The following is a 12,662-nucleotide window of genomic DNA, read 5'->3' as shown; positions in this document are numbered from 1 at the left end:
TGTAAAAAAAAGATCACTCCCTACTTTGTACATAGTTTTCTTCTTTCGATTGTTCTTTCTTTCCTCTCCTTTCTACCTCAGATAAATATTATGTGGAGATTTGTGACAAATATATGATATGATATATATGTACAGTATCTGAAATACATCTTATGGAAATGTTTGATGAACTTCAATAAAAATAAATTATAAAAAAAGTTCTAGATTATGCTTTTTAGATGAATCAAGGGATACAGGGTTAGTGAAGGAAAATGGTGCTGAGATATATAATCAGCCACCATCTTAATGAATAACAGAGCAAAGTTCAATGGTCACCTGGCCTCAACCTGCTCCTGCTTCTTCTGCACTTAGATTTAATTTATTTGGCTCTGCAGATAGATCATGATTTGTCACATGACCTTTAAAAAATTGCATGTTTCTATGAGATCAAATTATCTTACTAGATTTCAGGATGAAAACTGGCTGCCGTTATTGGTAAGACATGTTCCTAAAAATTTCTTAACTTGACTTCCTGCACCACCAACACAAGCCTAATACAAGCATATTCATGATACACTGCATGATCAGGTCAATTCACACTCATTAGATAATGATATAATTATCAAAGAACATTTTTATAATAAATAAAAGACAAAAGGTGATGAAAAAAAAGCATTTTCCCACAGTACTGCCAGGCCATTGCAGTTCTACTTTCAACTGGTCCAAATTTGCAAGGTACCTTTGATTTCATCAGTGCTTCTTCATACATTGCAGACAAGGGCAATTAAATATAGTACAAAATGGCTACTTTTCCTCTACCGTTTGATGCAACTACCTCTGAGATTACCAAATATTGCAAACTTGACCTGGTTTAGTATGGCAACTGTCAGAAACTGCGGAGAGTAGTGGACAAGGCTCAGCACATCGTGGAAACCAGCCTCCCTTCTACGGACTCTGTCTATACTTCTCACTGCCTCAGTACAGCAACCAACTTAATTAAAGACTCTACCCATCCTGGACATTCTCTCTTCTCCCCTCTCCGATCACGTGGAAGATACAAACGCTTGAAATCATGTACTACTGGGCCCAAGGACACCTACTATCCCACCGTTATCAGACTCTTGAACAGATCTCTTTTACAGTCAGATAAACCCGTGACCTCACAATTTACCTCCTTATGATTTTACACTTAATCGTTTGCCTGCACTGCACTTTTCATGGTAGTTTTTACATTTTATTCTGCCTTGTTATTGTATTACCTTATTCTACCTCAATACAGTGTGCAATAATTTGATCCAGATGAACAGTTCGTAAGACAAGCTTTTCACTGTATCTTGGTACGTGACAATATTAAACCAATACTAAGCTTACCATTCTCATAGTTTGTCTTTTTACGCTTTTCCTTTGGCATCCTCATGTTAGTGAGCTTTTGCCTGGTATTTGCAGTCGTGAATGTTGATATCTTATCTTGTGATTTCAACAATTTCATTGAAGATAATTTTTGAATTCTGGCACTTTTAGTCTTTTTTATGACTGGATCCTTAGGCTTTTCCCTAAAAATAAAAATTATTATAAAAAAATCTCAAGATATAGCAATATTTTAAGTTTTGAATTTTCAAAATAGGTTTAATTTCTTTGCACTGTGTACCTCCTACTTTCAAGGAGTTGTTCAATATAATCCTCCCAATCCAGTGGAAAACCATGAAAGAAGTGCTTTAAGGAAGAGTCAGAGAATCCTGTTTTATCAAAAAAAAATGTTAGAACAATGAAAGGAAGAATGGAGGCAAACACGCGCTGAAGGAGAATGAAATAATTGTAACCCTGGATCTGATGCAGCAGGAAAAAAACAACGCAATCATAAAATTTTAAAAATGCAATAAATATAAATACATAAGATTGTTTACATACACAGATTGATTGTATAAAGCTATGCTAGGCACAGGAATGTCTGTGCAAAAGGTGAAAGGATTTGGTTTCTTTGTTTTTGAAAAAAAGAGACTGAGAAGTGGAATAATGAATGCCTTTTAAAGTCTGGGAAATTCTGTCACTGTAGACTTGGAGTCCTTTACTTACATAGAATAGTAGAAACTAAAATTACCATCAATAATATGTCAAATGGTCAATGGATAAAATAACAAAATCATAGAAAATGTACAGAATCTGACTATATCCCTGTTAGCATTTCTATCTGTGATCCTGGAGGTTATAGATTATTATTTAATGAATAAAGATCTTGCCACCACTACTTTTCCAGCCAGTTCGGATCCTCCCATCCCCACCAATCCTTATGGTAAGTTTTCCTTCTTAATCCAAATCTACTCCATCTAGTTATTGACTACTTTGTTAAGGGAGTCGTATTAATTTACTTACATATACTGTCAGCCTCCCTGTTTCAATTAAGCAACCCCAGCATAGGCAATATTCTCTTTTGACTGAAAATTCTTCAGCTGTGATAACATACTCATAAATCTCCTTGGCATACTCTCTGGTACTTGCGCCTTTCCTATATTTTGGGAACCAGAACTATGCACAATGCACCGGCTGTGGAATTTCTAGTTCTTACATGAACTTGCAATTTAAACTCAACCAATAGTCAAATCTCTGTATGTTTTCTTAACTGCCTAATTTACCTTTCCCCACCTACCTGGCTTCACCTATCACCTTCTAGCTACCCTCCTTCCCCCATCCACCTTTTTATTCAGGCGTCTTACCCCTTCCTTCTCAGTCCTGAAGAAGGGTCTTAGCCCGAAACATCGACTGTATATGCTTTTCCATAGATGCTGCCTGACCTGCTGAGTTCCTCCAGCATTTTGTCTGTGTTAATTTATGTACATATTCTGTTAATTTCAGGGATCTGCAGACATTCACTCCTAGATCCCTATTCTTCAATATATTGTTATATCCACCATTTTACATGAAATTCCTTGCCTTATTTCCCTTTTTCATGTGCATTATCCCAATTCTCTGTCAGATTGCATTCTACTTACTATTCTTTCCATCTATCTAATTAGCATTTGGTACTTCCATGTTGCCTATAACTCACTCACTCAATTAATCTATGCATCAAATTTGATGTTACCTCTAAACTTAATCATAGAATCTATACTTGAGATAAATCATATATATATTTCTTGAAATTCATTAAACAGTAATTAATGTCTTGGCCTGAAGCACATGGTGGTATTTCTATGCATCACAATAAGCTTTCAAAAGCCAACGGACAAATAGCTGAACATAAGAAATAGAATCAGACCATTCATAAGATGATAGCTGATCTTTTAACTGAGCCTTACTTTCCTGCACTAAACCCATATCTTTTGATTTTCTTAATATCCAAAAAAATTAACAATCTCAGGTCTGCAGAATCTACTCAACAAGTGAACTTTTATACCCCTTTGGTTACAAAATTCCGAAGTTTCAATAACTTTGGAGGAAGAAAATTCTTATATCTGCCCTGAAGTTTAACCTCTTATTTTGGGTCTGTGACTCTTGCGCCTATCCTGACAAATCCCATAAGAATTTTGTGTTATAATGAAAGTATTACTAATTTCATGTTAAGGTGATTGCATAGGGAAAATAGGAAAAGAGAAAATTGAGGCTAATTGGCAACAGAAGATACTGGAACAACCTTTAACAAGTCAAACCACATCAGCAGGAAAAGAAAGCTAGCTTTACAGAAGTGGAATTTCCCAGTGGTCAGCCCTTTGGTTCTGTCTTCACTAAGGAGGACATAATTAACCTTTCGGAAATAGTAGGGGACCGAGGGTCTAGTGAGATGGAGGAACTGAGGGAAATACATGTTAGTGGGGAAGTGGTGTTAGGTAAATTGAAGGGATTAAAGGCAGATAAATCCCCAGGGCCAGATGGTCTGCATCCCAGAGTGCTTAAGGAAGTAGCCCAAGAAATAGTGGATGCATTAGTGATAATTTTTCAAAACTCTTTAGATTCTGGACTTGTTCCTGAGGATTGGAGGGTGGCTAATGTAACCCCGCATTTTAAAAAAGGAGGGAGAGAGAAACCGGGGAACTATAGACCGGTTAGCCTAACATCGGTGGTGGGGAAAATGCTGGAGTCAGTTATCACAGATGTAATAATAGCACATTTGGAAAGTGGTGAAATCATCGGACAAAGTCAGCATAGATTTGTGAAAGGAAAATCATGTCTGACAAATCTCATAGAATTTTTTGAGGATGTAACTAGTAGAGTGGATAGGGGAGAACCAGTGGATGTGGTATATTTGGATTTTCAAAAGGCTTTTGACAAGGTCCCACACAGGAGATTAGTGTGCAAACTTAAAGCACACGGTATTGGGGGTATGGTATTGATGTGGATAGAGAATTGGCTGGCAGACGGGAAGCAAAGAGTGGGAATAAACGGGACCTTTTCAGAATGGCAGGCAGTGACTAGTGGGGTACTGCAAGGCTCAGTGCTGGGACCACAGTTGTTTACAATATATATAAATGACTTAGATGAGGGAATTAAATGCAGCATCTCCAAGTTTGTGGATGACACGAAGCTTGTCGGCAGTGTTAACTGTGAGGAGGATGCTAAGAGGATGCAGGGTGACTTGGATAGGTTAGGCGAGTGGGCAAATTCATGGCAGATGCAATTTAATATGGATAAATGTGAGGTTATCCACTTTGGTGGCAAAAACAGGAAAACAGATTATTATCTGAATGGTGGCCGATTAGGAAAAGGGGAGGTGCAATGAGACCTGGGTGTCATTATATACCACTAATTGAAAATGGGCATGCAGGTACAGCAGGCGGCGAAAAAGGCGAATGGTATGCTGGCATTCATAGCAAGAGGATTCGGGTACAGGAGCAGGGAGGTACTACTGCGGTTGTAAAGGCCTTGGTGAGACCACACCTGGAGTATTGTGTGCAGTTTTGGTCCCCTAATCTGAGGAAAGACATTCTTGCCATAGAGGGAGTACAAAGAAGGTTCACCAGATTAATTCCTGGGATGGCAGGACTTCCATATGATGAAAGACTAGATCGACTAGGCTTATACTCGCTGGAATTTAGAAGATTGAGGGGGAATCTTATTGAAACGTATAAAATCCTAAGGGGATTGGACAGGCTAGATGCAGGAAGATTGTTCCTGATGTTGCGGAAGTTCAGAACGAGGGGTCACAGTTTAAGGATAAAGGGGAAGCCTTTTAGGACTGCGATGAGGAAAGAATTCTTCACACAGAGAGTGGTGAATCTGTGGAATTCTCTGCCACAGGAAACAGTTGAGGCCAGTTCATTGGCTATATTTAAGAGAGAGTTAGATATGGCCCTTGTGGCTAAAAGGGATCAGGGGGTATGGAGAGAAGGCAGGTACAGGGTTCTGAGTTGGATGATCAGTCATGATCATACTGAATGATGGTGCAGGCTCGAAGAGCCAAATGGCCTACTCCTGCACCTATTTTCTATGTTTTAATTCCTATCCTTAATACTCGTTCTGACAGACCAGTCCATTGCCTCCACCTTTACTATGGCGAGGCCATTCTCAGGGTGGAGGAGCAACACTTCATATTCTGTCTAATTAGCCTCTAGCCTGATGGCAGGAAGATTGATTTCTCCTTCTGCTAATTTTTCCCCTACCCTTTCCCTCTTTTTCTATTCACCACTATGGCCTTTTACTTCTTTTCCTCACTTGCCCTTCTGGTGCCCTCTTTCTTCCACGATCCACTCTCCTTTCCTATCAGATTCCTTTTTCTCCAGCCCTTTACCTTTCCCACCCACCTGGCTTCACCTGTCACCTTCTAGTCAGTCCTCCTTTCCCTACCACCACCCCCCACCTTTTTATTCTGGCATCTTCTCCCTTGCTTTCCAGTCCCAAAAAAGGGTCTCGATCTGAGACATAGACTGTTTATTCATTTCATTTGATGCTGCCTGCTGAGATCCTCCAACATCTTGTTTGTATTGCTTTACAGATTGATGACATTTCATCATACAATCAGGTAGTTCTGGAAGAGTGGAAGTTAGCCAAATGGCCACCAAATGTGATATATGATTTCAAAAGATACTCAATTTAGACACAAAATGCTGAGAGTATTGAACTTATGAGGAAGTAATGGCAATAGATGCAACAGTATTTATGAGAAAGCTAGAAAAGCATCCATGGACTTGGAGTAAAGCATAGAGTGGATGTTACAGGTAACTTCTTTACACAGAGAGTGGTGGGTGAATGGAAAACCCTGCCAGGAGTGGCAGTGGAAGTAAATACATTAGGGGTATTTAAGAAACTGTTCGATAAGCACATAGATACATGAAAAATGGAGGGTTATGTAGGAGGAAGGATTAGATTGATCCTGAGTAGGTTAAAAGGTTGGCACAGCTGTGGTGTAATGCTGTATGCTCTATGTTCTTTATATGTACTATTCTGAAACAAATAAAGAAAAGGTACAGGAATTTTCAGTAGAATGTAAACAAAATAGACTAGTTGAGAAAATTGAGCTGCTCCTAGCAATGTATATTATAACTTTAGGTTAAATATAAAACATCTATGTCTAATTATCGCTATGTATTAATATAACATTGCTATGCTCTCAGTGAATAGAACATATATAGCCACTCTTATATACCTTGGTTCTTCATTGCAATGTAATCCATTGGACCTTTCAAAACATAAACTGAGCCAGTAATAGATTTAACTTCTGTCTGGCTTATTCGTTCAGCAATTACATTACTATGCCAATATGTTCCATCTTCATCTCTGTTTGGGAACACACACATATAAATGCATCACTTATACTGTGACAAAGTAGATTTAAATTGCAAAACTAAAATCAAACATTAATAGTTCTCTTGAAGCTAAAGCACTAGATATGCTATTGAACCTAACCAAATTCATTACTACAATTAAGGTTTGAAGTAGTCACTCACGTCTATAAAAACTGCTAGTTGCATTCAATGGAGTTGATGAAGTTCAAGTAAAAATATACATTGAAACAGAAAGGAATAACTGTGCAAGTGCTTTTGCTCTAATTGTTTACACCTGTGACAAGAATACACATAGATGTTAGCTGTCCTGTGTGATCAGCAGTTGGTCTGCCACCTGTCTTCGGGAGAGAGAGATAAGGAAGACAATGGAGCAGCATTTGGGAGATGTGTAATGAAGGGATGGGAGAGAGAGCTGTCTAGAGCGGCTCCCCCTTTGAATCCTGAACTGTTTGAAGTGATGGACAGGCGATACCCCAGCAGGGGGATAAAAAGGGACAGGTTCGCTAAGGCGACACACACGACACCCGAGGTAACGAGACCCTGGAAGCGGTGCGCCTCTCACCAGTCGGTGGGAAGCTTTTGGACGGCTGATCGCGGGATCAAGCCTTAAACGCACAGGGTGGAAAGGCACGATCAGCGGGAACCTGGTGTGTGTCCACCCTTGCCTGGGTGCCATGTTCAGCGCAGAGAAACGGTCGTATCTGGAAACGGAGGGGTCACGGTCAGTGACCTCAGATGACATCACAAAGGGCTCACACGAAAGCTGACTGCGAAGGTCTGTGTGGAAGCTGTGTTGAATATTCATTCATTTTGCTCTCTCTCCTCCCCCCACTGTCTATCACCATGGCAATGATTACTGCGAACTGAACTAAATTGAACTGAACTTTGTGTCACTTTGAAACTGGTCATTTGCCCCTAGACAACGATAGAGCTTGATTGATCCTGAATTCTGTGTACATGTATGTTTATCATTGCTGAACTGTTGCATTCATTATCCTTTTGATTAGAGTACTGTGTTGCTTGTTTCTTTAATAAAACTTTCTTAGTTCTAGTAATCCAGACTCCAACTGAGTGATCCATTTCTGCTGGTTTGGCAACCCAGTTACGGGGTACGTAACACATCATTCTAAGAACATTATTAGAAATAAAACCTCTAATAGTTTAAAGATGCTCTGGGACTTCCACAGTACTTTATTCCCAGCATCTCAAAATACATTGTTTTTCACTAAGTCAAGAGATGCAACTTAATGTTTTTTTTGTTTTTCCTTCTGCGTGTGGGGCTCTTTATCACCCAAATTTGTCCCTTCATGTCACAGAAGCCTTCTTCATTGAATAGGTACTGCCACAACATAATCCTTGCAATACTTCCAGAGCACTTAACTGGAAAGAACACCAAAGGTAAGTACAGTACTTTTTCAAACGACAGCAGCAACTGAGACACAGTGCTCTCTACTGATCACAAATCTGGTCATTAGCTCAGCTGAGGCAAACAGGTTGAATTTACATAGAGTATTTTTAATAATGAAAAGATTACTATAATGGATATCTGCAGACACTAGACACTAGAATACTACAGCACAGTACAGGCCATTCAGCCCTCGATGTTGTGCTGACCCATATATTCCTAAAAAAAAGTACTAAACCCACACTACCCTCTACCCTCTATTTTTCTTTCATCCATGTGCCTGTCCAAGAGGCTCTTAAATACCCTTAACGTTTTAGCCTCCACCACCACCTCTGGCAAGTCATTCCAGGCACCCACAACCCTCTGTGTAAAAAACTTACCCCTGATGTCTCCCCTAAACTTCCTTCCCTTAACTTTGTACATATGCCCTCTGGTGTTTGCTATTCGTGCCCTGGGAAACAGGTACTGGCTATCCACCCTATCTATGCCTCTTATAACCTTGTAGACCTCTATCAAGTCCCCTCTCATCCTTCTACGCTCCAAAAAGAAAAGTCCCAGCTCTGCTAACCTTGCCTCATAAGACTTGTTTTCCAATCCAGGCAACATCCTGGTAAACCTCCTCTGCATCCTCTCCATGGCTTCCACATCCTTCCTATAATGAGGTGACCAGAACTGAACACAATATTCTAAGTGTGGTCTCACCAGAGCGACAAGGAATTCCAAAGGATATTTTCAAGGTAGCCTTGAGGCTGGGAGATAATATAAATCTGTAAACACCGATTGTCTAATGGAAAAAGAACAGAGACTGCAAAGTTTCTGTTCAGCTCAAGCTTTTCCTCATTCACTTACTAGGATTTGGACCTATGAAGAAGTAGGCATTTATTGCCCTTTGAACCACAACAGTACTCACAATGGTTTTGGATAGGAGGTTCTGTGATTTAAACCCTGTGCCAATGACAGAAGATTGATACTGTTCCTAGACAGGATGATACATAGTTGTACTTGTGGCCCTTGTCTTCCTGGTAGTAAAGAATTTATAGGGTAAATTACAATGGATTTGATAGATGGCATATAGCTAGAAAGACCTAGAATCTAGACTAAGGCAACTTAGCCCAATCTGGTGGAGGTTCTAAAATTCTTCACACTGTATTAGCCAAGGGAAAATTGACCAGATCTAGTCCTAAATGTATAATAACTATTTCCTTCTAGGTGCCAAGTTAGGTGACGCTACACTCAAGTCTTTCTTCCTGAGCAGTCTGCCAAGAGACTAACCAGAATGGCCACAAACATGTCTTCTCACAAAGGGGGCAGGGAAAGGTATTGATTGAAAATGGACTAAGTCCTAATCAAAATCTATGCAAAGTACCTTTGTCCTTCAACACAAATTTCACTGCTGGTTTTTATTTGCTGGATGATCCATTTTGTGAGAGTAATCTTCCTTTTTTCCTATATGTTTAAAGGAAAGTGTATAATTATGCAAACTTATCAATAAAGTATCTATCATTATTGAAAAAATTAACTAGTCAAAGTTATTAGACACAGAAATTCTCCTCTAAGAGACCTGCTCTAATAAACTATCCATTAACAATGGCAGCATTTTCTCATGGTCCCTAATAATTTCACATATTGTAAGCCACCAGTTAATCAATATCTATATCTTTGAAAAATAGAATCCCTCTGTTCAAAAAGATCCTGTTGATCCTTGGCATGATTAGAAAGCTTGCTGATGATACTAAATTTGGTGGTTTGTTGATAACGATTGCAACAGGTTACAATAAACTGAACAGACATCTTGATCAGTTAGGGAGACGGGCTGAGGAATGGTATATGGATTTCAACTTAGAAAAGTTTGAGGTGATGCATTTTGGAAAGCCAAGCCAGGGTAGTATTTATACAGTGCATGGCAGGTGCTGTGGAACAGAAGAACAGGTACAAGTGCACAGTTTGCTGGAAAGCAGCCATGTAGATACAGGATGGTGAAGGTGGTGTTCAGTCTGCTGGCCTTCATTAGTAAGGGCATCAAGTTTAGGAGCAGGGACATTATGTTGCAGTTATATATGTCAGTGATGAGGCCATACTTGGATTATTGTACATCAGTATTCTGGAGTAAAGAATTCCAAAGTATTCCTAACATGATGACAGCAATTTTTCCTCAGTTTAGTACTAAAACTGTGCACCTCGACTGTGAACTCTCTGGACAGAGGGAAGGCCATGGTGGTACAACAGATAAAGCTGCTGCCTCAGCTCAACCAACCTGCATTTAATCCTGACTTGTGATGTCTATGTGCAGTTACACATTGTCTCTGCAACTGCGCGAGCTGTCCCTTAGTGCCACAGTTTCTAAAGTCTTGTGGATTTACTGGTCACTGTGAGCTGCCTATAGTAAGTAGGGACTTGATGGTAATGTAGGGAGATTAAATGGGATTAGTGTAAATATGTCTTCAATGGTCAGTGCAGTGGGATGAAGGACATAAGTCTAAAATTCAATGAAATTGTCTTTCCATGTGTCAATCTCGCTTAGTCGCCAATTACAAAATGTTGCAGAGCAACCAAGCACAACTCTTGCTCGGTAAATCAAACGGCAATGCTCCCAGCAGGAAGTGGAGCAGCTACCAGCTAAACAATAGTATTTTGACACATAGGATTGTTCCTTATGAATCTCAAAACTTAGCATTCTGAAGAAATAGACAACTATTTCAGTTAATGATGAGTGGCGTTTAGTACGTCGTATGTCATATGCATTCTCCTAATAGCTAAAACAGTGAACATTTATCTCTATGGTTATGCAGTAATTTTGCTCTCTATTTCAAAAATGACACATAATCCAGGTGACTAAATGTGGTTCTGTATAATTATTCCATGACTTAATCTTAAAATTTATGCAAAACGGAAAGCTTGCAAATTGTCTCAATTTTGGAACCATGACACCACCAATAACGTTCTACTAAAGAAAGTATATGACTAAATTAGTTTCCAATGAATTATATATATCTTACCTATCATCCACGACAGAAATTATTATTTTTTTTAGAATGGTTATACAGAGATGCATCTGTCCTATATAAATGTAGACAATTGACTAATGCTGATTTTGCTTACCTCTTTGCTTTTGGGACTATTAACAATGCTAGGCTTTGATTTTCCAAGTTCAACTTCTGCACCTTTTCTTGGTATTCTGATCTTTGGTGATGTCAGCAAAATATTGCACAGCTCCTTATACCCTTTAATATCTTCATTTGCTCCTTCAGATTCTGTGTGTTTTGCTTGTACCATGTTTTTATCTGTTTGGGCAAATGTTTGCAAAGAGATGGTGCTGAAACCCAGGATGTCCTGCATTTCATTTTCTGTGCAGTCGGAGGGGTTGCTGTTTGAAACTGAATTTACTCTGTTTTGTGTTATGCTACCTTCATCATCACCATCATTCCCATTATCGGAATCCAGCTTCAGAGAAACAGAACTCCAATTTTCCTCCTTTTTAGCAGCACTATTAACTTCGGATATCATGCTTTTTTGCAGAAACTCTGTATTTCTTGTGGGCTGATAAATACTTGGTGCATTTGGCACTTCTGTTGAAACTGATTTTCTTCGTTGGTCACCACGTAGGAATCCAACTAGTATCCAAAAAATAAATATCATTACATACAAAGACAAAGAAGAAAGGAACAATATTATAACTAGAAATTCTAGACCAGTTTAAAGGTTGCAAATATACTACACGCCCAGTGATTAATCCCATCTCATTGTGTTGAAAGGAGATTTATGAGGCATGGATAACCTAAAGATAAAATGGACAGAGAGAATTCCAGGAGTTTAAAAAAAGTAAGTCTTATGCTCAAAATAAGGGGTCAATTAACACAAGGAGGTTAAGGCTCCATTAACTAACTTTAAACCCATTGTCAACTAGAAAAAGAAGTAAATTCCTTTCATCATTATAGATTTGGAAAACCCTTACAATATCACCAGGAAGAGCAGATCATATGTGGATCTGGGGCGAGCCAGCCAATTGGATGAAAAATTAGTTTGGTTGCAGGAGTCAAAGCATGGTAGTTGGGGGTGGGGGGGGGGGGGAGATTGTTTTTTCAGATTGGAAGCTTGTGACCAGTGGTGTGCCAAATTGATCACTGCTGGGTTCACCATCACTTGTCATCCAAAGCAATAATTCAGATAATTATGTAGCTGGTGTGGTTAGTTTACAGTTGACATCATAACTAGTGGTATAGTGCTTAGTGAAGAAGGTTACTTAAGGTTAAAACAGGATCCTGAACTGGGTAAGTAGGCCAAGGAATGACAGATGAAATTTAGCTGGGATAAGTGTGAAGTGTTGCATTTTAGGAAATTAAACCAAGCAAGGGCTTGCACTATAAATGCCAGGCCTCCACAGAGTGTTGTAGAACAGAGTGAGCTGTGGGTTCAAGTATATTAATCTCTGAAAGTGGGTACATGGGTAAAATAGGTGGTGAAAGTGGCATCTGGCATGCTTCCCTTCATCATTCAGGGCATTGAGGACAGGAATTGGGATGCCACGTGAGATGGGACTTGAAGTATTGTGTGCAGTTTGGTTAATG

General features: G+C 39.3%; 1 protein-coding gene across 3 annotated transcripts in view; it reads right to left on the bottom strand.

Annotated features, from left to right (window-relative positions):
* Positions 1-12,662, bottom strand: part of mis18bp1 (MIS18 binding protein 1) — a 67,782-nt gene that overhangs the window by 40,048 nt on the left and 15,072 nt on the right. For all 3 annotated transcript variants that reach the window (XM_072270917.1, XM_072270933.1, XM_072270925.1), the window contains 5 exons: positions 11,197-11,708; positions 9,464-9,543; positions 6,554-6,684; positions 1,628-1,715; positions 1,351-1,532 (listed from right to left, as the gene is read on the bottom strand). In XM_072270917.1, coding sequence (XP_072127018.1) covers positions 1,351-1,532; positions 1,628-1,715; positions 6,554-6,684; positions 9,464-9,543; positions 11,197-11,708 — 993 coding nt within the window. The remainder of the gene's footprint in view (positions 1-1,350; positions 1,533-1,627; positions 1,716-6,553; positions 6,685-9,463; positions 9,544-11,196; positions 11,709-12,662) is intronic.

This window comes from Mobula birostris, chromosome 1 (assembly GCF_030028105.1).
Source record: "Mobula birostris isolate sMobBir1 chromosome 1, sMobBir1.hap1, whole genome shotgun sequence".
Taxonomy (NCBI): Eukaryota; Metazoa; Chordata; class Chondrichthyes; order Myliobatiformes; family Myliobatidae; genus Mobula; species Mobula birostris.
Note: the sequence above shows the minus strand (reverse complement) of the source record. Positions and strands in the feature narration are given on the sequence as shown.